Genomic DNA, 26,184 nt, shown 5'->3' with positions numbered 1-26,184 from the left:
TTGTGGCACATGGGCTTAGTTGCTCTGCGGCATGTGGGATCTTCCTGGTCCAGGGCTCAAACCCGTGTCCCCTGCATTGGCAGGCGGGTTCTTAACCATTGTGCTACCAGGGGAGCCCTATCCTTGTGGTTTTGATTTGCATTTCCCTGATGATTAGTGATGTTGAGCATCTTTTCATGTGTCTGTTGGCCATTTGTATGTCTTTGGAAAAATTCACTATTTTCACCATTTTAAAATATACAGTTCAGTGACATTAAGTTTATTTATGTTGTTGTGCAACCATCACTCTGTCCATTTCCAGAACTTTTTCATCTTCCTAAACAGAAGCCATGTACTTATCAAGCAATAATACCTAATTTCCCCCTCCCTCCACTCCTGGTAACCACTATTCTACTTTCCATCTCTATGAATTTGCCTGCTCTAGGTGCTTCATATAGGTGGAATCATGCTGTATTTGTCCTTTTGTGTCTGGCTTATTTCACTTACCATAATTTTTTCAAGGTTCATCTGTGTTGTAGTACGTATCAGAATTTCCTTCCTTTTCAAAGCTGTATAATATTCAATTATATGTATATACCACATTTTGTCGATAGATACTTGGATTGCTTCCACCTTTTGCGCATTGTGAATAATGCTGCTATGAACATGGGTGTATAGGTATCTCTTTGAGACTCTGCTCTCAATTCTTTGGAGTATAGACCTAGGAGTGGAATTGCTTGATGATATGTTATTTCTACATTTAACTTTCTGAGGAACTACCAACTGTTTCCCACAAAGGCTGCACCATTTTACATTTCCACCAACAATGCATGAGATTTTTCTGATTTCTCCACATCCTTGTCAAGCTTGTTATTTTCTGTTTTGTTTTGGATAACAGCCTTCCTAATTGGTGTGAAATGATATCTCACTGTGGTTTTGGGTTACTGCTTTTTTTTTTTTTTTTTTGGGTTACTGCTTTTTAAAGAGAAAAATTAAACTTTCAATTTCATTCTTTGCTTTCTGATATTAAAAAAAATATTTTATAAGACATATGCTACAAATTTTAAACCTTTGAAAATAAAGAATACGTCATGTATTTGTCTGTTAGGGCTGCCATAACAACATACCACAGACTGGTGGCTTAAACAGCAGAAATTTATCTTCTCACAGTCTGGAGGCTAGATCTGAGTCCAAGATCGAGGTGCTGGCAGGTTTGGTTTCCTCTGAGGGCCACAAGGGAAGGATCTGTTTAGGTCTTTCTCCTTGGCTTGTAGGTGGTCACCTTCGTGCTGCTTTGTCCTCACATGGTCATTCCTCTGTGCACGTGGACTCCTGGTGTCTCTGTGTGTCCAAATTTCCTCTTATAAGGGCAGCAGTCAAATTGGATCAGGGCCCACCCTAACATCCTCATTTTAACTTAATCACCTCTTTAAAGGCCCTTTCTCTAAACACTGTCATATTTTGAGGTACTGGGGGTTAGGGCTTCAGTATATGAATTTTGTGCCACCTACCTCAAGTGCAAACATTATTTGATGTGTTTTAAACAGAAAAAAATTTAAAACAACATTATCTACTTTATGTCTTCCTTAAATATGTTGCACTGTATGAACAGAATCTTCAATCTGAATATTATTTTGTGCTAGAAAAATCCTGATGCTCTCAGGAGCACTGAGGAGTATTCAGGTCAGCATGCATGTATCTGAAAAACCCCAGACTCTCTGAGTTCTGGTGGGTGGGTGTCGCTAAGGCTTCCGCTTTTTCCAGACTCTGGACTCCTTTTGTTCCCAAAGATTGAAAGGATAGTCAAAAGTGCTGTTGAACCTTTTCAGATGATTTTTCATGCTGGGCTGATGCTTTCAGAGCAAAAACAGCTCCAAGTACTGCTCACTTCTGGGGATTTTCATCTACTCCATGGGTAACGGTTCAGTAATCCTTCACTAATTTGTTAGCTCTCTGATGTCTACAGTGATCCGAAAAAAACATCTTGTCTATCTTTGCTGCATTTTTTTAGGAGGAGGACTGATCTGAATTAAATTACCTAGTCTGCCATTAGAAGAGAAAGTTCAGGATCATTTCCTTCACATATGATTTAGTGTTGACTCACTGAGGTTAGAAAGTATATCCTAAAAATCTCATTTAATTAGATAACAAGTATCTACTGTATGACACTTCTACAGTTATAGGCCAACAATAGAATATAGTATTAGCATCTAGCTATTAAATTAGCTATTAAATTAGTACTTAATATATCTCCTTTTTCCTCATCCTTGTTCAGGGTCTCCTGTTCTCTTATTTCATGCTTAGAGTGACAGCCTGTGTAAGAGAAACCAAATCTGCCCCCACAGACATTCTAGCAGGTAGATAGCCTAATAATCAATAAGCAAAGTGATTGGAGAAACTATATCCTTCAGTAAAATTTATAGTCTTTTTCATTTCTTTTATCTTTAGGAGGGCTTTTAAAAATACTTGCTAGATCCTTGCTGGTGAGTACATTTTGTTCATTCCAAATGGTGAACATGTGAAGCACGAGGAGATGCTCTCCTAGAGAACTGGGGCTGCTCTGGAACCCCTCATTCATTTAGCGCTTCCTGGAGAGCTTGCACCGCATGGGTGGTGCCCTGATGCAAACACTAAGCACTGCAGCAAGCCACATTAGAGTCTGTCACTGCAGAAGAAGCCCTGAGGTTTGCATAATTAGAGGGCTATTAGGATTATTTGCAGTTGGGAAAACAAGGGAGGGATGGATTGAAAGTTTAGGGATAATTCTGCTTGAAAAAGTAGGAATTATGGAGATTACTTTTGTAAAGGCTGTGAAAAATCAGAGAATTGGATTAATATTAAGACTTAAAGCTTTTGTGAAAAGGATCTAATCTCTAGAGAAAAATTCGTACTCGCCCATTAACAGAGAGTAATCCTTGCTTATTAGGCGTTGAAATATATTTTTGAAGAATGAATGTAATCACATTTTTTATAAAAGGAAATGTAAGTACCACTCAACTAATTAATCTTCAGCTTAATCAAAGCAATTATTTTTTGTTTTATTTTCATAGTGGCTTTTTTTTTAAATGTAAGAAACAGCCTTTTGGCTATAATTGTAAATCCCCTTCTGAATTTCTGAAGTGCTAGACTGAGAACAGTTTATAAACTTTAAAAATGTTGCTTAAAAAAATTTGGAAATCTAATATAATGTCTGCAGAATTTAAAACTGATGAGCTAATTGATTTTCTTGATTGCTTTAGTTATATACTTTTTCTCTATTTTATAATTGCTGAAAAGGACTTAATATTTCTCTGAATTTTACTTTTTTTTGAATTTTATTTTATTGTTATTTTTTATAGAGCAGGTTCTCATTAGTTATCTGTTTTATACATATTAGTGTATATATGTCAATCCCAATCTCCCAGTTCATACCACCACCACCACCACCCGCCCCCCGCGCCCCGCCCCGCATTACCCCCATGGTGTCCATATGTTTGTTCTCTACATCTGTGTCTCTATTTCTGCCCTGCAAACCGGTTCATCTGTACCATTTTTCTGGGTTCCACATATATGAGTTAATATACGATATTTGTTTTTCTCTTTCTGACTTACTTCACTCTGTATGTTCTCTGCATTTTATTAAAAACAGTCTCGTGTTGGTATTCTGCCAGGGCAGTATTTTTATATCACATTTAAAATGTACTAAACTGAAAATGAGTCATGGTCTGACTTTTTCTAGATCCTCAAGCTGTAATTATGTGCAATTTTTTTTTTGTTTGTTTTTGTTTTGTGGTACGCGGGCCTCTCACTGCTGTGGCCTCTCCCGTTGCGGAGCACAGGCTCCGGACGCGCAGGCTCAGCGGCCATGGCTCACGGGCCCAGCTGCTCCGCGGGGCACGAACCCATGTCCCTGCATCGGCAGGCGGACTCTCAACCACTGCGCCACCAGGGAAGCCCTGTGTGCAATTTTTTTCTTGCTTTCTTATAAAAAAATTGACAATAGATATGATAGAAGTAATAAAAATATTTCAGTAAATAGAGATATACTTGAATACTATCATTAAATGAACTTCTAGGACTACAGTGTATTTTTTGTTTTTACATGCTTTAGTAAAAAGCAATGAAATTAATAATGTATAAGTGCAATAAATAGTTTCCAATTTATTCATTAGATGTTTTTTACTATTAGGGAAATCTCTGTTTTTTCTATTAGACCTCAAATGTAAATATTTTCTTTTTACAAATTTGACTTTACATATAGTTTTTAAATTAAATATAATATGCTTAAACGTGTCATGTGGGAATTTTTGAATCTTAGGAGACTCTATATATTTTCTACCCTTGCTCCAAGCTATTTCACTATTTTATTTTTCTGTTTTCAAAAAGACCTCTTCAGTTTTTTGGAGACGGAATTTCTGTATGACAGTATGGATTTTAAAGTACTCTTACGTGTATAAATATCGAGGCATGGAGCATGAGAAACGTAAGACATGGACATGGAAAACAAAAAGTGAACAAGACACACTCTCCAGCAAAGTTCTATGCACATTATAATGTTTAATAACATCAGAGTAGCATTTAGCTTATTGAACTTAGTTTTAAATAGTGCCATAGGTAAGTTCTAACCAAGAGGCAGAACTAATAACTGTCTTTTCCCCTTCTTTCTCCCAACTTTCTGGGGGGAAAAAGATGTCCTGTGTTACTATCAATCCCTGTATATAACTGAAAACTCTTGATAATGGTTGTGCGTTTTCACTTAGCATGGACATATATCAGGAAGCTACATGGCATCAAAGAAGAGTCAACATAACAGAAAATTTAAAAGTAAAGAATATGATGAGCACAGTACCTACAGTGATGACAACTTTGGTACCTACAGTCAGGAAACAGAGGAAGATTTTGCCAGTCGGCTGAAACAATACAGGCAAGCTAAAGAAACCTCAAATACTGCTTTAGGATCATCCTTTCCTAAAGAACCAGGGAAAAAACAAAGATTGAAAGGGCTTCAGCAAGGTAAGTTGGAAATTGTCTGTTTTTTAATATGAGAACCTTATTAAAACAGGTAAATATGAAGTAAAATCTTAAATTTCTTTGCCCTTTCTCATGATCAGCTTATTCCTGTGCTTGCTGAATTCGTTTTTTTTTTTTATTTGTAGACCTTGAGGACAAAAATCTACAAATATTTCAATCTGCATGGTATTTTAAAATTTGAATCTAAAAGATTTCTTAATATTTTTAAAGTGTATAAAAATGTAAAACAACTTTCCTGTTAAGTTTTTCCCCTCCCTTCTATATGGTATCAGTATACTGAAAGAAAGAACCTACCTTTTTCAGCTGTCTCTGTTACTCTGGGTTACTTTCTGTTTTAGACCTGTAAGGACAGAATCCTGGGAAGCTATTCTTTTATTAGGCTTTAAAATGTAGTGATCATCTTTGCTATGTAAATGTACTCAGGACTATAGACATTCTTCAGGATCAGAAATAAGAACATAATCTAAAGAAATTTCTGGAGTGATAATCTATTCATCTGCTATATTGAGGTACATCGTCCCTGGAGAGACCAGTACAAGATTGCCATAGAAATTATGAGTCACATCAGGGTCAAATCAGCCTTAAGAACTGTCCAGTCAATATGTCTGCTTCAAGAAAACTGGAGCGAGATGAGGCTGAGGTGAAGTAGTGAGCACCAAGCCCTACGTGACTATCATTTAATTATCATTGAAAAAAGGAATCAGTTACGAGTAAATTTGGTTATTTTTATGGCTTTATTTTTTCTTGATTTCCAAGCAAAATTCCTTTGAAAAATGTGGGTCTAGGCTTTGTTGAACTAAAGAGACAGGAATTTGTCTATGCGTATGCTATTGTAATTAGTAAGTTTGTTCCTGGAGTCCAGACGTAGTGGTGTCAGGGATCATTCCACTTGGGGAATAAGGGGAATGTAGAGACCTTGTTCATCCCTTCCCACCTGGGGTTCTTCCTTTCAAACTCTTTCTGTTTGTTCTGTTAAAGAATTGAGTATTGCATTTTATTTTGACTTTCATTTTTTCCCCCAGAATTATGAAAATAATATATGGTCAAATGTAGAAAACTTTTTCTATGTGTAGAAAAGATAACCCAGCAAAGATCAAAGATGAAACAAAAGCGGTTTGAATCCCTACTCCTGGAGACAATTACTATTAATATTTTTGGTATACTTTTTTTTTTTTTTTTTTTCCGGCTGTGCCACAGCTTGTGGGATCTTAGTTCCCCAACCAGGGATCAAACCCAGGCCCCCTGCAGTAGAATCACAGAGTCCTAACCACTGGGCTGCCAGGGAATTCCCCGGTATACATTTGTCTAGAATTTTTTGACAATTATTTTTTAACAAAAAACTATACACTGTTATAAGTTGTTTTTCTTCCTTAACTGTGAATTGTACCTCAGTCATTCTTATGTTAATGAGTAGATTTTAATGTCTACATTCTATTCAATTAAATAGATATGCCATAATTTGTCTACTAAACTGTTAGGTTTGTTTGTTAGTAATTATTTGGGATTTAAGTTGCACCCATTTTTTAAAATTCTGTGATTAACCCTGCATATTTATACATATCTTGGCAAACATTTTTTTTTTGAGAGTAAATGCTGAAATATAGAATTGAGTCAAAAGACATAGCTACATTTGAAGATTTTTGATCCATATACTAAGTTGATATCCAAAAAAGGTGATGTAGCCATTTGTAACACCCCTGCCAGTGTGTGCAAATGCCAGTTTCTCCAAATCCTTACCAACATTATTCTATGAGGTGAAAATAGTTATGTGATCTTTAAATTGTTAATTTCTTTGATTTCTTTAATGAAGTGAAACATTTTTCTATATATCTATTGGCTATTTTGTAGGTTTAATATCATTAGAAAACTTATTAGTTCAATATGACTTTGGTATAATGAGAAATCACTTTGTATTGTAACTTACTACCCTAATATATAATTTTAGTCATTTGAGTATCTCTTTAGAGACTTTTAAATATCAAGTTTTTCAAAAGTAAAAGACACGTATAAATTTTGCTTGGAGATATATGTGATGTCTGTTCAACATTATCAGTAGAAACTCAATTTGCCACAAATTAATCACGAATACCTACAAAGTCTTCCTGAGAGATGAATGTAATATTTAATTCTCTTAAAAACAGAAAACATTGTTAATTGCTTATTCTAAGGAAAATTGAGAAGAATAAAACTAGATTTGACCTCTCCAGCCATGTATATATCCTTGTTTCTTGCCTTCCTTATGTTGTTAACATCCCTTAAGAAACAAAACAATAAGGAGCAGTACCCACGAAGTAAAATGTAAAGACTGAATTAATTGTTTTCACTGAATCTAAAGGGAAAAAAAGAATACACTGTACATTATAGACTATTTAAAATATGCTATTCCCTGTAAACTAGTAGATTGTCTAGTGTGCTGTTTTTTTAACTATCTGAAGTACATTTTAACTTTTTTAGGTATTGAACAGAGGGTTAAAAGTTTTAATGTTGCTCGTGGACGCGGCTTGCCGAAGAAAATCAAACGCAAAGACCGTGGAGGAAGGGCCAATAAAGGGCCTAATGTGTTTTCAGGAACGGATGACTTTCAAGAGGTACTGAGAATTTATATATAATGAGGAGAGGAGCTTTTCCATTTTGTAACTTATTTGGCTGCAAAAGAAAGCATTGTGATTTTTTTTTAAATTTATTTATTTAATTTATTTACTTTTGGCTGCACTGGGTCTTCGTTGCCACGCGTGGGCTTTCTCTAGTTGCGGTGAGCAGGCTTCTCACTGAGGTGGCTTCTCTTGTTGAGGAGCACGGGCTCTAGGTGCGTGGGCTCAGTAGTTGTGGCACGTGGGCTCAGTAGTTGTGGCGCACAGGCTTAGTTGCTCTGCGGCATGTGGGATCTTCCCAGACCAGGGCTTGAACCCATGTCCCCTGCACTGGCAGGTAGATTCTTAACCACTGCGCCACCAGGGAAGCCCAGCATTGTGATTTTAATGCTACTTTCCTAGTAAATGAAAAATTTCCAGTTCAGATTGAATGAATGAGTATAGATGAACTCCAGAAAAGTATTGTTTTAATTAGTTTTGATAGTAGTACACAGATGCACGTTTTGGTGCCCTCGAAGTAAAATCGGTAAGTTGGAAAGCACCTCAAAATAAAATTGATATGTCTGAAAGCAAAATTGTTTGTTCTATTAGTTCTCTGTTGTACTTTCCTTTCCTAGGAGTCATGGTCCCTAGATGCAAATGGCAATAAAATGCTAATAGCTCAATACGTAGCAGGACGAAGAAGGGAGATAGTGGTAAATTCACTTACTTTTTACAGTTGAAATCATTACAAGAGAAAAAAGGAAGTATAGATGGTTGGAAAGATGAATTTATGAATTATGTGTATAGTAGATATTGAATAAATATATGTTGAACTGAACTGAACTCTGAACAGTACATTTCAACCTTGTAGCGACTTTCTGGATTAGAGTGGTCCAATTCCTGTATTCTGCCACTGTTCCAGTAAGATTTGATTGAATTGTACAGAGCAAGGGTGGGTTATCAGTAGCTGCAACCTTGATTGATAGAAAAGGGGGATAGTAGGGGCTTCCCTGGTGGTGCAGTAGCTAAGAATCTGCCTGCCAATGCAGGGGCACGGGTTCGAGCCCTGGTCTGGGAAGATCCCACATGCCGCGGAGCAACTAAGCCTGTATGCCACAACTACTGAGCCCACGTGCCACAATTACTGAAGCCCATGCGCCTAGAGCCTGTGCTCCACAACAAGAGAAGCCACTGTGATGAGAAGCCCGCGCACCACAACGAAGAGTAGCCCCCGCTCACCACAACTAGAGAAAGCCTGTGCACAGCAGCAAAGACCCAATGCAGGCAAAATTTTTTTTAAAATTAAAAAGAAAAGGGATAGTAACATATTGTAATTGGAAAATGCTCAGTTTTCTCATTTCTGGGTTTAAAGATAATGGGCAAAGATTTCTTAATATGTACTCATTAATGTACTACTTAGGGAGTTGTTAACAGAAAAAAGAAGTTTGGGCCCAAATGAATTTGTGAAACCCAGCACATGCTACGCTACTCTTGGGGATTCTCAGTCAACATTAATGTATTAAACACTCTGAGCAGGTTAGGCATAAAGAAGTCTGTTCTACTTTGTTCAACCCATCATTTTCAAAATTTACTTGACCATGAACTCTTTTTCCTACACACCTACTAACATTTACTCTTAACTCACCGCTCCATGGAAACAAACTTAGAATTTCTGGGTGACTATAACCTGCCTGTCCATCTTTCTAGACACGTGTAGATGTCTAGGATGTGCTGCTTTCACTAGATGAAATTAATGTGAATGTTTTCTAAGTAAGTCTTCTTCTATATTCAGTACTTATACCCTATATGTGAAAAAATATTAGCTTCCAAGAAAGCGTGGCGTTGATCATGTTACTGCCTATCTCTGAGCTTCAGTTTGCTCAAACTGTAAAATTAGAGTACAGTATTAATTCTAATGGCCTCTTCAAGCACTAACATTTTAGATGTTTGCAGATCTGGGCTGCAACTAAAAGATTTCTTTATCATGTAGTAGAAAATCAGAATAAATTCTTTCTTTTACATTTATCAGATTTAGAATATGGTTTCTTTCTTTATCAAGATTAAAATATGTTATTAACACTATGTCAGTCTATTGGCTCTCATGAGAGATTTCTTCTTACGGTTCCAGAAACAAGCAGGAGCGTGTCAGAGTCCAAGGAAGCAGCTCATGTTCAGGAGTGCTTTGGCGGAGGCCCATCCAGGGTAGAGTGAACATACTTGGAGTGGCCAACATAGATCCATTTTTACCCTTGCCTTTTCAAGGAGTATAAGATCCTCCAAAGGCCAGATAAATTTAGGAATACCTGCATGTCCACACTAATTTTCTTGAAAACTCAAGTAGAGTCACAGAACATGCAAACTTTTGATGGATTTTAAAGCCTTATTCAGTCTTTTGGCCATAAAACTCCTAAAACTTTTTAGTCTTTATAGTAGCTATTAAATTTTTTTTATAAATACATATTCTTTTCCCAGTAGATCTTTTAATTTCCTCCTCCTTTTAGTATATTTAAAAAATCTTTTATGCTCTTGTTCCCTATACCAATATAATACATCCTCTAGAGTAAATAAATTTTAAAATCACCAAGTGGGTAGTTTGGTTTTTCCCTCCCTTTCTCTGTCTTTTCCTTCTCTTTCTTTCTTTCTTTTTTTTTTTTTCTGGCCACACCGCACAGCTTGTGGGATCCTAGTTCCCTGACCAGGGATCAAACCCATGCCCCCCTGTGGTAGAAGCGCAGAGTCCTAACCCTGGACCACCAGGGAATTCCTTCTCCCTCTTTCTTGAATTGTGTTTTCTTTGAAACAGTGTGATATAGTGCAAAGAGTTCTATCTTGATTCTCCTAACATGAAACGTAACCTTTGGCAAGTCACTAACTTCACTAATCTTCAGTTTTCATATTTGTCCAGTAAGGGTGATGAACTAGATTGCTTCTGTCGTTCTTCCAGCTCTTATAGTTCATAAAAGATCTTAAGGATAGAGGACAACGCAACATTGTGAATCAGTTATACTCCTATATAAAATAAAAATTAAATTAAAAATTTTAAAAAAGGGTAGAGGACATTTGTGGTTCTTCTGTAGGCTCAAGCTTAAAAGATCTTCCAGGCACTTTATTTTATCCTGAAATTTTGTTCAAGTTGCTTTAGATTTTCTAGAATACCTTGATTATAGTCAGTTTTCCCATAGTTATGGGTACTGCAATACTTGCTACTTGTTTAAACAGAACTAAACTGGAAAAAAACAACCCCCGTGATCCTCCGTTAAGACAACGAGGTGTATCTTTAGAAAGTAACATAGACAGAAAGAGTGAGTTATTAATGAAACATAGGTACAACTTGGTACATTTTTCAGCGTTTTTTTCGGGGGGAGGGTGATTACCTAATATTTTTAATTTCAGAGTTATATTCCTCAAGTTGGCTCATTGACTTTGCACAATGCACTCTCTTTGGCTGCCTATTTTATTACAGCCACAATTCCTTGTACAGAAGGCATATGTGAACTGGTCATTTATATCTACCTGTTCTAAGTGAGCCTAGAAATAGAAAATGTTTGTAAGTAAAATTTACATAGATTTAAGACATTTTAAATGATCCTATCAGAGTAGAGTATAAGCAGTTTCTTTGCGTTTTCCTTGGGCAATTTGGGTATATATATTTTTAAAAGAACCTCAAAGATTATCTATTTTCCTGGTATTCTTATACTTTTTTTCAGAATTCTTCTAGTAAAATATATATTTCATCAGTTGGGAGTGCTGAGGATCAGATTTAAGTTTAGCCATCTATTTCCTTAAGTGTTTGCTGTGAGGCAGTTTCCTGTTTTCAGTAGATTGTGCTTTGTTCTCCATCTTCTAACAAATTGAGGGAAAAGGGAAAACTGGTATCAAATCAGAAGAGCAAATATCAATAGTTATTAAGCTCCTCGATGTTCAAGGCACTGTGCATGCTAAGAGCCTGAAAAACAGTGATATTTTATAGCACTCATGAGTGGAAGTCCTTAGCTTGGTTGGCTAAGCGTCATACTCTCTTGCTACTCCACCCTCTTATACTTGTAGCAAAAGTTGAATAGGAGACTGAGGAGAAGAACTAAGAAAAACAGGTAGGGCTGTGAGATTTTCTACCACATACTAATTTTTCTTAATTTTCTTAATTTAAAAGTTAAAGATAATACATCCTCCATTTTTTTCCTATAGAAAGTACAAAATAACCACACATGCAAGCAATCTATAATTTTTTAGCGGTATATCTAGAGACATACACTGTTAAAGGTAGGGGTATATTCTTTTAGTCTTTTTCTTTGTCTTTATTATTATAAACTGGGGTCACATTTTCACTTGGTAAGGTATTGTGAACATTTTCTTATATCCCCAAATTGTCTTTCCATCCCATGATTTTTTAATGACAGTATGATATTCTACCACCTAAATGTATCATAATGTGTTTGACTTGTCTCCTAGTTTTGGATGGGTACAGTATTTCTAGATTTTGTTTTGTTTCTTGGTTTTACTTGTAAGTGATTCTGCAGTAGTTATTTTTGTGAATAACTCTTTGTGTGCCTTCCTGATAATTCCTTCAGAATAATCCTGAAAAGTACAAATTTTGTGTCAAACAGTATGGATATTTTACGTCTTCCATCAACAGTACATGAGAGTAAATATTCTATTGTACCTTTGCCAAAGTATTATTGTTAATTTTCAAGATTTTCATAATTTTATTTTGAAAAACGTAGTTGTATGTCCTCATTAAATTAGAAATAGGGTTCTTTGCAACTACTAGTATAGCAATAAGCACTCTTCTAGAAGCATATCTCTCTCCAAGTAAATGAATAGCATCAGAATGTCCAGTCTTCACTACTTTTAATAATCAATGTATGCTGCTTTCTAGATTCATTTGACTATAAATTTTAATACCTTTTTACTACTTCATATGTGTTATTTAAATAATTTTTTTTCTTGCAGTATAGTAAACCAGGGAAGAAGTGGAAGGTTATGACTCAGGAATTTATTAATCAGCACACAGTGGAACATAAAGGAAAACAGATCTGTAAATACTTTCTGGAAGGGAGATGTATTAAGGTAAATTTATAGGGGTATCATAAATCATTTTAACTTCCGAAATAATCTTTAAAATGTAAAGTCATTTTAGGGGGTGGTTAGTTTTTTCATTTCTCATATAGTTGTAATAAAACTGGTTCTTCAAAAGGTATCTTGCATTGAATACTGTATATCAGAACTCATTTAATTATATTCTGGGGCAGTAATATAACTTGTTGAAATGAGATTTTATTTAACAAACACATGATGCTGTCTGTATGGCAAGTACTGTTCAAAGTAGATTACTAATATTAAATGTTTTAATCTTTACAGTGACACAGTGAATTGTAGTCACTGTTATTATCCTCATTTTTAACATGGCCAAGCCAGGAGGTTAAATAAGTCCCCAGAGTAGCTCAGCTAGAAATGGTGAGTGCTGGTGGAGCCAGGCAGTATCCTCTGAGGTCATGCTGACTGTGCTGGCTCTCTGCAAAGAGCCACATCCACTGCCTTGGGCAAGAATTCTAAGGACTGTTTGAATTATTATTAGCTCATTATTTAAAGACTGGAGATATGACCATAGTTCTACCGTGAAACACCATGGAGAAAATTCAATTCAGTGGTTACTTCTTTTTCCTCTTTCTTCTTTTCTTTTTTTGTGAACAGGGAGATCAATGTAAATTTGATCATGATGCAGAGTTGGAGAAGAGAAAAGAGATCTGCAAATTTTATTTACAAGGATATTGTACCAAAGGAGAGAACTGCATTTATATGCATAATATCCTTTATTAAAAACATGTTAACCAAAATACTGTAGTTTTCAAGCATCACTGAGACTTTAAAAATCATAAGTACAACCCAGAAAGCCTAGTTTGGTTTTAAATTTAAAATAGCACGTTATATAAACCAGGTCTAATCAGCCTTTGCACTTCAAAAGGGCAAACTGAATTTTTTTCTTTAGGGAAACGAAATAACTTCCCTTTGGAAAAAAATCTATGAAATAAATATACTTCATATTTAGTATACTCAGCTTATAAGTATTTCAAGAGACTGTGCTTCCTGAAGGAGTAGTTCGCAACATATTTATTCTGTGACTAAATGATTATTTACTTAGGTTCATAAGTAATAAATTGTCATTGTTGGAAATTATTAAATCAAAGTCTTATCAAATCTTACCACCTAATGATAAGCACTATATATTCTTCCCTACTTCTCCCTTTGGAAATCTATACATTTCAGTTGTATTCCTACCTCTACCCCTATGGCATTTCACTATATATGGTCCTTAAAAAAAAAAAAAAAATATATATATATATATATATATATATATATATGTATACTGTCCTTCAGTAAGGACCTTATTTTTTTCCAAATGGTTAGCTCATTGTCCCCTCTTCACAGATTTAAAAGATCACCTTAACCATATTCTAAATTTTCCTCTGTGCATAATTCTGCTTCTATACTACTGTTACACATTGTGTGCTCTTTGACCATTCCCCTCTGTAATATTATATTTGATATTTACTAGGGCAAATACTGCTTTTTTCTTTATCAAAATGTTATGATAAATTTGTCTTATTCAATCAAGGAAAATTTTTTTTCAGATTTGACGTACTTCTTTAGAAACCAGATACCTTACTGAACTGTTTCTTAAAGCTTTCCATCTATTCTTATGTTTTTCTCCATAGTCATGCCATCTGTGGCATGACAATTTCAACTGTATTGTCTATACTTCCAGAAAAATGTTAAATAATAGTGATTGTGGCAGCATAATACATGTTTCAAAGATAATGCCCTTTTGCTTTGGCTATAGTTTTAAGATTGATTTTTTTTAAAACTCAAGTTAAGTATGTGTATCCTTATTTTACTAACAGGTTTTAATATCAAAAAAAGATCTTGAATTTTATCAGTTGCCTTTTGTATCTGCTAAGATGATCACATGATTTTTCTCTCTTGACCTTATCAATGTGATGATTACAATAATAAATTTCCTAAAACTATCCAGAAATTTCCAGAACATACACTACCTGAAAATGGTATATTTTTCACTATACTTCTAGATTTAATATTTTCTTTAGAAGTTTGTCTCTAGAATTTTAAGTAAGATTTTAGCCTGTAGTTTTCATTTTGGGGATATTTGACATATCAGACCCCTTTATTTTTTTCATAGATATGAGCTCTTGCTACAAAATTTATTTGTTCTATATTTTATTTTATTGAGTAAAGTAACAGAGTTTACATAATTAAATTACACTATAATATTTGCTATAGCCATCATAAATATTTTTACTTTAAAAAATTGTTTTCTTGAAAAAGAAGATACATATATGTGTAACTGAATCACTTTGCTGTATACCTGAAGCTTACACAACATTGTAAATTAACTATACTTCAATTAAAAAAATGGTTATTGAGAAAAAAGAATATTAATGGAATTAGCTAATTATCCAAGCTTAACATTTATACTTAACATTTCAGTATCATGGTACTCTCAACAAACTATTGAAACTTTAACATGACTCTTTTGATCAGTGGTGAAGGCATCTAGGTTTTGCACAGAATTTTTGGCATAATTTATATTATGGTAATTTGGGAGATGATTTGTAAAATCTTGACCCAAAGCTCTTTCTAAAGAAGTCTGTGTTAATTACCCACATTACTAACTCTGTTATGATAGAAGATATAAACATCTATCACTGACAGAAAAAATAACAGGTAATATAGTTTGTACAGTCAAGTTTTTTTAAAACAAAAAAGTTAAGCTTTTAAAAAACATTTTCCAGTTTTAATAGAGTAGAGGAGACTTAAAATTTTTTGAATGTTTTACCATGTATTTAAAATATTTAATCTTAAAATTAAAAATTAAATAAATTGTGTGATTATAGAAAATTTAGTACAATATATAGTAATAAAGTCATTGATTCAGCAGTTATGTTTTTGGGTATAAAAATATGAGAGTTTGATTTTACGTGGTCTATTCCTTAATATTTTTATTTACATGAATTTCCATGCAAGTTCTATCATAGTGGAGCAAAATGTTACCAAGGAGACAACTGTAAATTTTCACATGATGATCTGACTAAAGAAACAAAGAAACTTTTGGACAAAGTGAGTAATATTTTTGCATCTTGATTATGGATTCATTTGACTTGAATCATGTTTTATAAGTCATAGTTTATAAAACTCTGCTGAGAGATCAAGGACTTGTTAGTTTATGTTTTATTCTATTAATGTAATGTGTTAGAAAAGCAGGAATATTGGACTAAGAATTAAGAATCTTTTGTTCTTAAAAGATTAAATTATGTGATGTATATGAAACACTTCATACCACTCCTAGTAAATAGTAAATGCTCAATAGTGACACCTGTTATAGTATCCTTTACTTATTAATGATAGTAAGTAATACAATTGCCTTAACCTTAAAAAAACAGAATCTTTTGTTCTTATCATTGTTCTGGCATTTAAAAACCTAATTTTTTCAACCAGTCCCTCATAAATTTTATTTCTCTTAGTTGAGCTTCTGTTCAAATGCAGTTTATTTATTTTCCAATTTTACTGAGATATAATTGGCATACAGCACTGTATAAATTCAAGGTATACAACATAATGATTTGACTTACATACATCTTGAAATGATGATCACAGTAAGTTTAGTGAACATCTATCATCTCACATAGATACAAAATTAAAGAAGTAGAAAAGATTTTTTTCCTTGTGATGAAAACTCTTGGGATTTACTCTCTTAACAGCTTTTATATATAATATACAGCACTGTTAATTACATTTACCATGTTGTACTTTACATCCCTAGTACTTATTTATCTTATAGCTCGAAGTTTGTACCTTTTTAGCACCTTCATGCAGTTCTTCCTCCCACTACCTTGGTAACCACAAAATTTGACCTCTAAAAAAGCTAATTTACTTTAAGAAATATCCTTTACCTCTTTGAACCTCATATTCTTTATAAAAAAGTAGTTAGCTATCTCTGATCTATTTCAACTTTAATATTGTATTTTTCTATTAACAAAACTAGTTTACTCAAGTCTTCACAGTTTTAAGTGTGAGGAAGAAAGCTTGTTTTGAAATAGTAATCCTTGCCAATTATTTTTAGGTGTTGAATACTGAAGAAGAAGCTACAAATGAAGATGAAAGAGAGTTAGAAGAACTTAGAAAGCGTGGCATAACTCCTCTTCCCAAACCGCCTCCAGGAGTTGGGCTTCTGCCAACCCCACCAGAGCATTTTCCCTTTTCTGATCCCGAAGATGATTTTCAGACAGATCTCTCTGATGATTTCAAGAAAATTCCATCTCTCTTTGAAATAGTTGTAAAACCTACTGTGGATTTAGCACATAAAATTGGGAAGAAGTAAGTTAAATTTTTCAAAAAATGGCTGCATTTTCCCCCTAAAAATTCTTATTAAGAAACTAACTTGTATTCCATGTCAATCATATAATTAAACTTAGGTAGAGGTAGCAGATGTCTGGCATGCACCCCAACTGCTGCTTCCCACTTCCTTTTTGCCCCACCCTCTGCTGCCTGCCATGCCATCAGTGCTTTTCTGTACAGAATCCTTAACACAGCTTCAGAAACCTCTCCACACACTAATCCTGAAGGGCACTGCCAGGTGGATGGAACTGGCATTCCTACCACCTTGTTATGAGGCAGCACTGTCACTGATAACATCTTCAAATAGTGGGTAATATGTCTCCAGCATATTCATTCTTTTAGAGAAGTCGTTCCTTGGGCTATTAGAGGAAAACCTCTGGATAAGGCTGCATCCAAGTTTGCATTTTCTGGTCCTGCTTCTCATCCACCAGGGTCTGTGCACCTGGGCTCTAAGTCCCATTGTTGATTATTCTTTTAATCCTGAAGACTCGGGGAAGCAGTGAGATCTCAGCAATTGAGGAATAAGAAATCTGTAGCAAATATCACAGTTAATATGAGCCATTAAAACTATTTCTGTTGGGCTCCCCTGGTGGCGCAGTGGTTGAGAGTCCACCTGCCGATGCAGGGGACACGGGTTCGTGCCCCGGTCCGGGAAGATCCCACATGCCGCGGAGCGGCTGGGCCTGTGAGCCATGGCCACTGAGCCTGCGCATCCGGAGCCTGTGCTCCGCAACAGGAGAGGCCACAACAGTGAGAGGCCTGCTTACCGCAAAAAAAAAAAAAAAAAGTATTTCTATTAAAGTCAAGAAGAAGACAAGTCTGTCCGCTGCTTGGCTAAATATTATAGATTAGATCCTAGTCAATGCAAAAAGAGAAAGATATAATAGATATGATTAGAAATGGTGGGGCAGACTCATTATTTGGGCATTTTCCCTTAGTGAACCCAAAGGAATCACTGACAAAACTATTAGAAGTTGTACAGTTGTTCCTGGGTGTCTGAGGAGGATTGGTTCCAGGAACTCCATGGATACCAAAATCCACAGATGCTCAAGTCCTTTATATTAAAATGGTGAAGTATTTGTGTATAACCTTCATACATGCCCCCGTATACTTTAAATAATCTCTGGATTATCTGTAATACCTAATACAATGCAAATGTTATATAAATAGTTGTAACTACAATGTAGATACTATGTAAATAGTTGCTGGAGTACAGCCAATCAAGTTTTGCTTTCAGAACTTTTTGCAGTTTTTTTCTTCTGAATATTTTCGATCTGCGGTTGGTTGAATCTGTGGATGCAGAACCTGCCGATATATATGGAGGCCCAACTGTAATTAAATTAGTAAGATGCCCAGAAAGAAGAGCAACATTCAAAGACTAAAACCTTCTCATGTCAAGCAATAACCAATTAGAAATTATAATACAAGCAGTACGTTTATGCACCATAATTCTAATTTTGTTATAAAAAAGGTCTGTGTGCGCCTAGAAAAAGGATTAGAAGAGAGCCAATCAAAAATTTTATCTCTGGGTGATAGGATTAGAGATGACTCATATTTATCTTTGTATTTTTCTATATTTTTCAAGACATCACTATTAAGTTTTAGAACAGATGATAGCAGCAATTTAGAAAACTTGTGTGCTAAAATGAAGGCAAGACACCTATGTTGGTGTTTCTACTTATAGATACTATGGAATAAATTGCTTCTTAAAAATATAGTTTTCTCTTCTGATACTGTAAAACATGCAACCAATATCTATTTAGAAATGTAACATTCTTGTTTGCCTCTGTTCTTTGAACTAAGAAATATTATTCTTTTGTCTACAGGCCACCAGCATTTTATAACAGTGCCTCACCACCAGGACCACAATTTCAGGAAAGCAGCCCACATACTCAACATATGTATAGTTCTGGGTCAAGTCCAGGTCCCGGACCTAATATGTCTCAGGGACACAATAGTCCTGTGATGCACCCAGGCTCCCCTGGACATCATCCGTGCGCAGGACCTCCTGGTCTACCAATGCCGCAGAGCCCACCTTTGCCGCCTGGTCCACCTGGGATTGTAGGCCCTCACAGTCAAGCGGGAGTACTTGTTCAACCGGATACACCTTTGACACCACCAAATATGAGTGGCGCTTACCATTGCCCTGGCTTTCCAGAACACATGATGAAAGTACCTAGAGAGAATCACTGTTCTCCAGGTTCATCACACCTGCAAAGTCCTGGTGAAATGCAGCTCAATACCAATTATGAGTCCTTACAAAACCCAGCTGAGTTTTATGATAATTACTATTCACAGCATGCTGTACATAATTTTCAGCCACCCAATAACTCTGGTGGTAAGCTTACCTTTTGAAATAACTCATTTCTAATTTAAAATATCTGGAGTCCTATTTTTCTTTAACAGCATGGAAAGAATGCATGTTTTAAATAAAGCAACGTAAAATGTGATGAAATTGAAACATTAAAATATGATTTAAATTTAACCAAACATTTGTAACAGTAGACCTTTAGATAACCTTGAAAAGTGCTTACAATCACATAATAATTTGATAATCAAATGTGATATTATTGTAACTCAATTTCTTACAACTCAACAGTGGTACTTGTCTAGTGGAGTTTTATGCTAAATCAGTGTCTCTTTCCGTGTTATGTATGTAGATGGGACGTGGCATGGTGAATTTGCCCAGCATCAGCCTCCTGTCGTTCAAGACTCACCTACCCGCGGGAGTGGGTCTGACAGCAGCAGTAATGTGACAGGCCATGGCCCCCTGCCTGCACCAGGTCTCCTCCCTGCAGTGCAGAGAGCTCTTTTTGTTAGACTTACTCAGAAATACCAAGAAGATGAAGAACCAGGCAGCACCCAACCTCAGAGGGCACCAAGCAAGGAAGAAGGTGTGTCAGGTGGTATGATAGCATCTTACCTATTTGGATCACTCAGTTCCTGAAATGGTCTTGAATAAGTTAAAATTTGAAAAAGGAGTTCCTGTGAACTATCTATTCTATTTCCAATTTATCTCATAGCTCCTATCTTCTTGGGATTGATTGTAGTTTCCAGTGCCATTGATGCATTAGTAGTTAATTGCAAAGGGTTTGATTTGAAGCAATAAAGAGACTGAAGCTGGAGTGTGAGGCCTGGGCAAGCAGACTTGCTATTATGCCTTTTTTCTTTTTTCTTTTTTAAAGAAAAGAAATAGAACAGGAACCAGATACTTTCCAGTTCAGGAATTTTAACCTGTAACTCAAGCTCAAAGTTATTTGATTATTAGATTTTCATGGGCAGAGGCTGTATACTTCAGGTTCTGCTATGTTATTAAGGAATATTATTTTTAATGTAAAAGACTACGTGGGGACACTAAGTTTCCCTTAGTATTTTTGATATCGATAAGTGTACAGCAATTAGTTAACTCAGTTAAGGGCAGAGAACTTTAAATCACCCAGTTCTTCTTATGAATTACAAAATTGATGTGTTTGGCCACTCTTAAACATGAAATTTAGGGCTTCCCTGGCAGTCCAGTGGTTAAGAGACTGCACTTCCACTGCAGGGGAGATGGGTTTGATCCCTGGTCTGGGAAGTTTTGCATACCTCGAGGTGCAGCCAAAAAACAAAACCCCATGAAATTTATGAATAACTATGTAAAACTAGATAACACTAGGTAGCTACAAGCTATTATATAAACATTGTTATGTTTTCAAAAAAGGTGTTATTAACTCTTCATTTATTTAGCATGACAGGGAAATGAGGAATTTCTAATAAGTTAATTCCTGTAAAATTTATGTGTACTCTTTTAGGTGCTAATTTTAATATGCAGCCATTTTAATGGTAATCTTTCTTTAAAGTAACAAAGCTTTATGTTTTCATAAATAAGAAAATTTAAACTTTTCTACATGATATAAAATTTTATACTATAATACTATAAAATTGGTAATGTTTTATGAGGCTTGTTTTCTCAGAGTACAGAAAACTGAAACAGCTAGGTTTTTTGTGTTTTTGTTCATTTAGAAATTTTATCGCCTTTATAAATTTTATTTGTCCTTTGATAAAATGCTCATAGAAACCTCTTAACTATCATTTTCTGTCTAATATCTGCTTTCCATTGACCTTTCTCTACTGTTCTACTTTCTTTCTGCTCTATATTCATTCTTATTCCAAAAAGAATTTAAGACTGCTTATAAAATACATTGATATGAAAGTGAAAATAAAATAGCATCTTACCTATTTGGATCAGATTTGGATTGTCTTACCTATCTGGATCAAGTACCAAATTCTATGAGGAGTGAAGCTCCTATACAGAAATATTTAAAATAACTACAACAGCTGAAAGTGAATCACAAGTCTAGCTCTAGACTTCCTGGAAGTCAAAGGAAAAAAAAAAAAAAGAGATCCGGTGTCTAGAAGTAGCTTTTTCAGACACTGAGATATGAGTAAAACTTTTTGCCATTGTGCTATAATATTGATATACTATTTTAAGCCATATCCCCACCCTAAATACGAGTGCTTGTTTTATTTGTTGTTGTTGTTTTGGTTTTGGTTTTGGCTTAAACAACAGATATTTATTGTCTCACAGTTGTGGGGGCCAGGAGTCTGAGATCTAGGTGTCGGCAGGGTGGATTCCTTCTGAGGGCTGTGAGGGAAGGATCTGTTCTATGTATTTTTTTTTTTAACATCTTTATTGGAGTATAATTGCTTTCCCAAGTGCTTGTTTTGTCAGCACTCTTCTGTTCAAACTAAGTGTGTAACACTAACGTTCGATGTTGTGGAAACACATTAGTGAGCAGTGAGATGAGGTAAAAGTGAGACTATATATGCTGTTCTATTGATCCAAGATATTCTAGGATATGTATGAGTATGTGTGTGTACATATGTTAGTGTATGTGTATATATATATAGGTATATATATACATATACACATATATGTATATGGTGTTTTAATGGAGAGGAAGGAGACTGCCCTCCTGAAGCATCAGTTTTTATTCCCTTCTCTACTAGAGAGAAGACCTCTGATGGTTAAGTGTCTTAACATTGTGCCCAATACACTAGGGTTACATAGGCTTTAAGAGTAAGGCCCAAAATGTTCTCGTAAAGTTAAAGTATATAAATTTTAGGCTGTTAGTTTTCTTTGTTGTTTTTAATTTAATGTTTGAATAATTAATATATTCACACAGGTCAAACATCTAAAACTATAGTATGAGGGAAAAGTCCCCACCTGAGCTCACACTTGCTCGGTTCCCTTTGCTTCCTTAACCATCATTGTTAGTGTTTTGTTTTCTTTCCAGGTATTTTTTTTTTATAGCTCTCCCTTGTTATCCTGATAAATCCAGAGCTATGAAGTTTAAGGGATTAAGCTAGGAAGTTAAATCCAGAGCTATGAATTAAAGACAGCCAAAACATTTTGGTATTCCTTTTCAAGAGTGTTTTCCCTTCTCTCCCAGCTCTGCCTTACCACACATTTCTGAGCTCCCTTTGACCAGTTGGAATGAAAGGTTCAGACTGTTCTCTGACTAGAAGGACATTACACATGTTCTAATATCATACTTCTTTCTTTATAAAGTATAGTGACTGAATTGTTCATTGTTAAACCACATCTTATCTTGTTCCAGTGTTGAAACTCTATCATTTCTATGATGCGTTTTCTTGAAGTTAGACTACACTTATTCAGAAATAGTATATGTGTTTTTTTCATCTTAATTAAGGCCAAATATGAATGCTTCATTCTTTACCATAGTTTTTGTCTGCATTTAGATGATACTGTTAACTGGTATTCCAGTAGTGAAGAGGAAGAAGGAAGCAGTGTCAAGTCAATACTGAAAACATTGCAGAAACAAACAGAAACTTTAAGGAGTCAACAACAACCTTCCACAGAACTCAGCACTCCTACTGATCCAAGACTTGCTAAAGAGAAAAATAAAGGAAGCCAAGTGGTTGACCCTAGACTTAGGACTATCTCAAGGCAAGACGTTAGAAAATCTTCTGAGTCTACCCCACTGGATCTTAGACTTGCATGGGATCCCAGGAAATTAAGAGGGAATGGAAGTGGTCACGTAGGTTCTTCTGTTGGTGGAGCAAAGTTTGATTTACATCATGGAAATGCTGGCCCTAATGTCAAACACAAAAGAGGAGACGATGACGATGAAGATACTGAAAGAGAACTGAGAGAAAAAGCTTTCTTAATACCTTTGGATTCTTCCCCTGGTATAATGCTGCAGGATCCAAGGTCACAACTGAGACAGTTTAGTCACATTAAAATGGATATTACCCTAACCAAACCCAACTTTGCAAAACACATCGTGTGGGCTCCAGAAGACTTACTTCCAGTCCCTTTACCTAAACCTGACCCAGTATCTTCAATCAATTTACCTCTGCCCCCTCTTATAGCTGATCAGAGGCTCAGTAGGTTGTGGAATACAAAAAGTGATCTTCGTCAAAGCACAGTGCCCACTGATGCAAAACTAGCAGCCAAGGCCAAAATTAACACAGCAAACAGAGAAGGCTACCTAGAACAATTTGGAGATGTACATAGTTCAGGAAGTAAATTAGGAGACCCTAGGCTGCAAAAAAATTTTGATCCTAGACTTCACAGACTGCATAGTACAGAGTCTCATCAAGCAGGTATGAAGGATTCACATACATCAAAGGGTGCCCCTCATGTAGCCAGATCAAACTCTGGTTCATCACAGCCCTTAGGGGCAGTATCTAGCAATTCTGGTCCTGGGGCTTTGCCTCCATATGCCCCTAAACTCTCATCTTCAGCTGGCCTTCCCCTGGGAACTCCAGGTTCAGTCCTTAGTGCTATTAGTTTGTATGACCCTAGGGAGCATAGTTCATCATCTACATCAGAGCCAGCAACAGAAAATGCAGAGAGCCAGAAAAAAAGTGGTGGTTTAAAAAGTAGTGATAAAAACGAGCCTCCTACTGGAGAAGCAGTCCTACCACAGAAAATCGCTCCAAACGTGGACGTCCCTGTTGATGGGCCAGCTGACCCAGAGGCAGATATTCTTGGGAGTTCCGGTACCGTTCAGGTCCCAGCAGTGCACAGTCTTCCGATTCAGGCATTAACAGGCTTAATTAGACCCCAGTACAGCGATCCAAGACAGTCAAAGCAGCCGGGTCAGGTGAGCCCCACCCCAGATGATGACCCTCGTAGAGCAACAGATGACAAATCTCTGAAAGAGGTTTTTAAAACTTTTGATCCAACTGCTTCACCGTTTTGTTAGCTATTGTGTAATTAAGCAGTTCTTGTCACTCTTGTGACTATTGCAGTCCCCTGCTGTTTTGTAACTGGTTTACCTCTATAGTTTATTTATTTTTAAATTATAAACACTTTTCAGCTGCTAGTATCAGAACCACATGAAGTTATATCCTCTAAAGCCTGTGGTATTTTATATAATATTTTTATAATTTTAAGAGACTGTAGTAATTGACATAGAAACCTATATATCACGTTAGCTTCAGTAAAAGTACTTTTATTGTAAATAAACCATCATGAATTCAACACTCTGCCTGAATATATGCCAGTTGTCTTTCATAATCAGTGTTTAGATAAACGATTACCACTTTTATATGGTTATTAGTTTCAAGCAATATAATGTACATTACTTTTCAGAAACAGTATTTTGACTAGGATCCTCTTTGTCAACACAGAACCGATTAATATGTAACGCTGACTGCTAGCTAAAATGTAAAATGATGTAAAACATTTTTAAAATCATAATTAGCAGAGCAGTTCATGTTTAAGGGCACCACTTTTATTAGTACTGGCAATATTATTTGTGTAAATGAAGCATTTGAATGTTGTACCTTTTAAAAGTATTTTATGGTATACTGTATCATAGAAGTTGGAGATATATAAATAGAATGTTTTGCTAAAATGAAAAATTCCCGAGTTCTCTAACATAACTTTTTAATTTTTCATATTAATAGTTATGAGTTACTGCTGTGTTACATTATGATGTTTATGCGTTTCGATGTTTTTTGTCTTTAGCAGCATAATTTATATTACTTTTTCAAATGATGTAGCTGCAATAATTGTATTCATCATGACTTTGGCAATTTTTAACAAACTTTTAAAAGATCCAGTGAGTCTGTGGTGATTATTTCATTGATAATGTTTTAAATGTCCAGGTTCTATATTTTTTCTTAAATAGCGAGAAAACACAGAGATGGTATAGTCAACTGTATATGGCTACCAATAAAGAACCTCTTTCAGATCTCACCTGACTGGCATTCTGTAACAGAGGAGACTGCCTGGTGTTTTAATGTATTCAATGTCGTCATAGTTCGGAAACCTCCTGAATTGATTAGAGGTTGTATTTTTATGAAAAATAATTTGTACTCATTCTTGTATATTTATTGCAGTATATAAATAATGGCAACCCTACCTGTTTTATACATATATTATTTATAACTAAAACTAAGTAGTACACTTAGTTTTCAGGCTAAGTGTATATATTAATATCTTGAACTAGAGGTATGTGACAGTATTTGCTAGTAACAACTCTAAAAGGTAACTTGAAAAGGAGTATTTCATTATAAAAGATCATGGAAGTAGAGGAAATCAGTCCTTGAGAAGTGATTTTTAAAATATTTATGTGGGAACCTAACACTCAGATAGCATATGGTTTAATACTAATGTATATCCTTTCTATTCCCTTCTTCACTTTTTACTTTTTTTGCCCTGATTCCGTGCTTAAATGGGGTTGCAGTTAAGTGAACAAGAATCCTGCCTGCCTACCTAAGAAGTTCATTGTGTTCTAAGTGGAAGGACAGTTGTTCAAGGGAATGTGAGTTCCTACTATTTATACTTTGGTTACATTGTAGCCTAAAGTGGTTCTGGATAATGTTTTGGGGTTAAAAAATGCAGTTTAAAGCCATGATAGAAAGAATTTTCTGACTTACTATCCAAACGAACTTTATTGTTAATTGAAAAGTCAATAAAATGGATAAAACTGACAGAAAAAAAAATATAGACACATTTATATTCCTAAGAATAATATTCCTTTATCAGGATAAAATCAGTAAAATTGCTGAATTTTAGTAATTAAATTGAAAATTTTAGCAAATCTTTAATTCATGATTTTATAATTATTGTAAGTGATGCTGTTTACATTTAAAATATCACACAAAAAAAGATAATTTGGATGTTAAAGATCAAAATGGAATCCAAATTTTTTTCCAGATTCTTAACAGAAGATCCTTTTTACTAAAAGAGATA

At 35.2% G+C, this 26,184-nt stretch overlaps 1 protein-coding gene across 3 annotated transcripts in view; it reads left to right on the top strand.

The window, feature by feature from the left end:
* The window catches only part of ZC3H6 (zinc finger CCCH-type containing 6), a 53,979-nt gene extending 28,773 nt beyond the window's left edge, over nt 1–25,206 (top strand). For 2 of the 3 annotated variants that reach the window (XM_032653326.1, XM_032653328.1), the window contains exons 4-12: nt 4,719–4,971; nt 7,444–7,577; nt 12,513–12,629; nt 13,254–13,365; nt 15,586–15,695; nt 16,699–16,952; nt 18,800–19,311; nt 19,634–19,876; nt 22,716–25,206. In XM_032653326.1, coding sequence (XP_032509217.1) covers nt 4,719–4,971; nt 7,444–7,577; nt 12,513–12,629; nt 13,254–13,365; nt 15,586–15,695; nt 16,699–16,952; nt 18,800–19,311; nt 19,634–19,876; nt 22,716–24,187 — 3,207 coding nt within the window. In that variant the 3' untranslated portion in view covers nt 24,188–25,206. The remainder of the gene's footprint in view (nt 1–4,718; nt 4,972–7,443; nt 7,578–12,512; nt 12,630–13,253; nt 13,366–15,585; nt 15,696–16,698; nt 16,953–18,799; nt 19,312–19,633; nt 19,877–22,715) is intronic. The other variant, XM_032653327.1, reaches the window with a different exon arrangement.
* The last annotated feature ends 978 nt before the right edge of the window (nt 25,207–26,184 follow it).

This window comes from Phocoena sinus, chromosome 13 (assembly GCF_008692025.1).
Source record: "Phocoena sinus isolate mPhoSin1 chromosome 13, mPhoSin1.pri, whole genome shotgun sequence".
NCBI lineage: Eukaryota > Metazoa > Chordata > Mammalia > Artiodactyla > Phocoenidae > Phocoena > Phocoena sinus.
The sequence above is the reverse complement of the archived record's forward strand: the minus strand, read 5'-3'. Positions and strand labels throughout refer to the sequence as shown.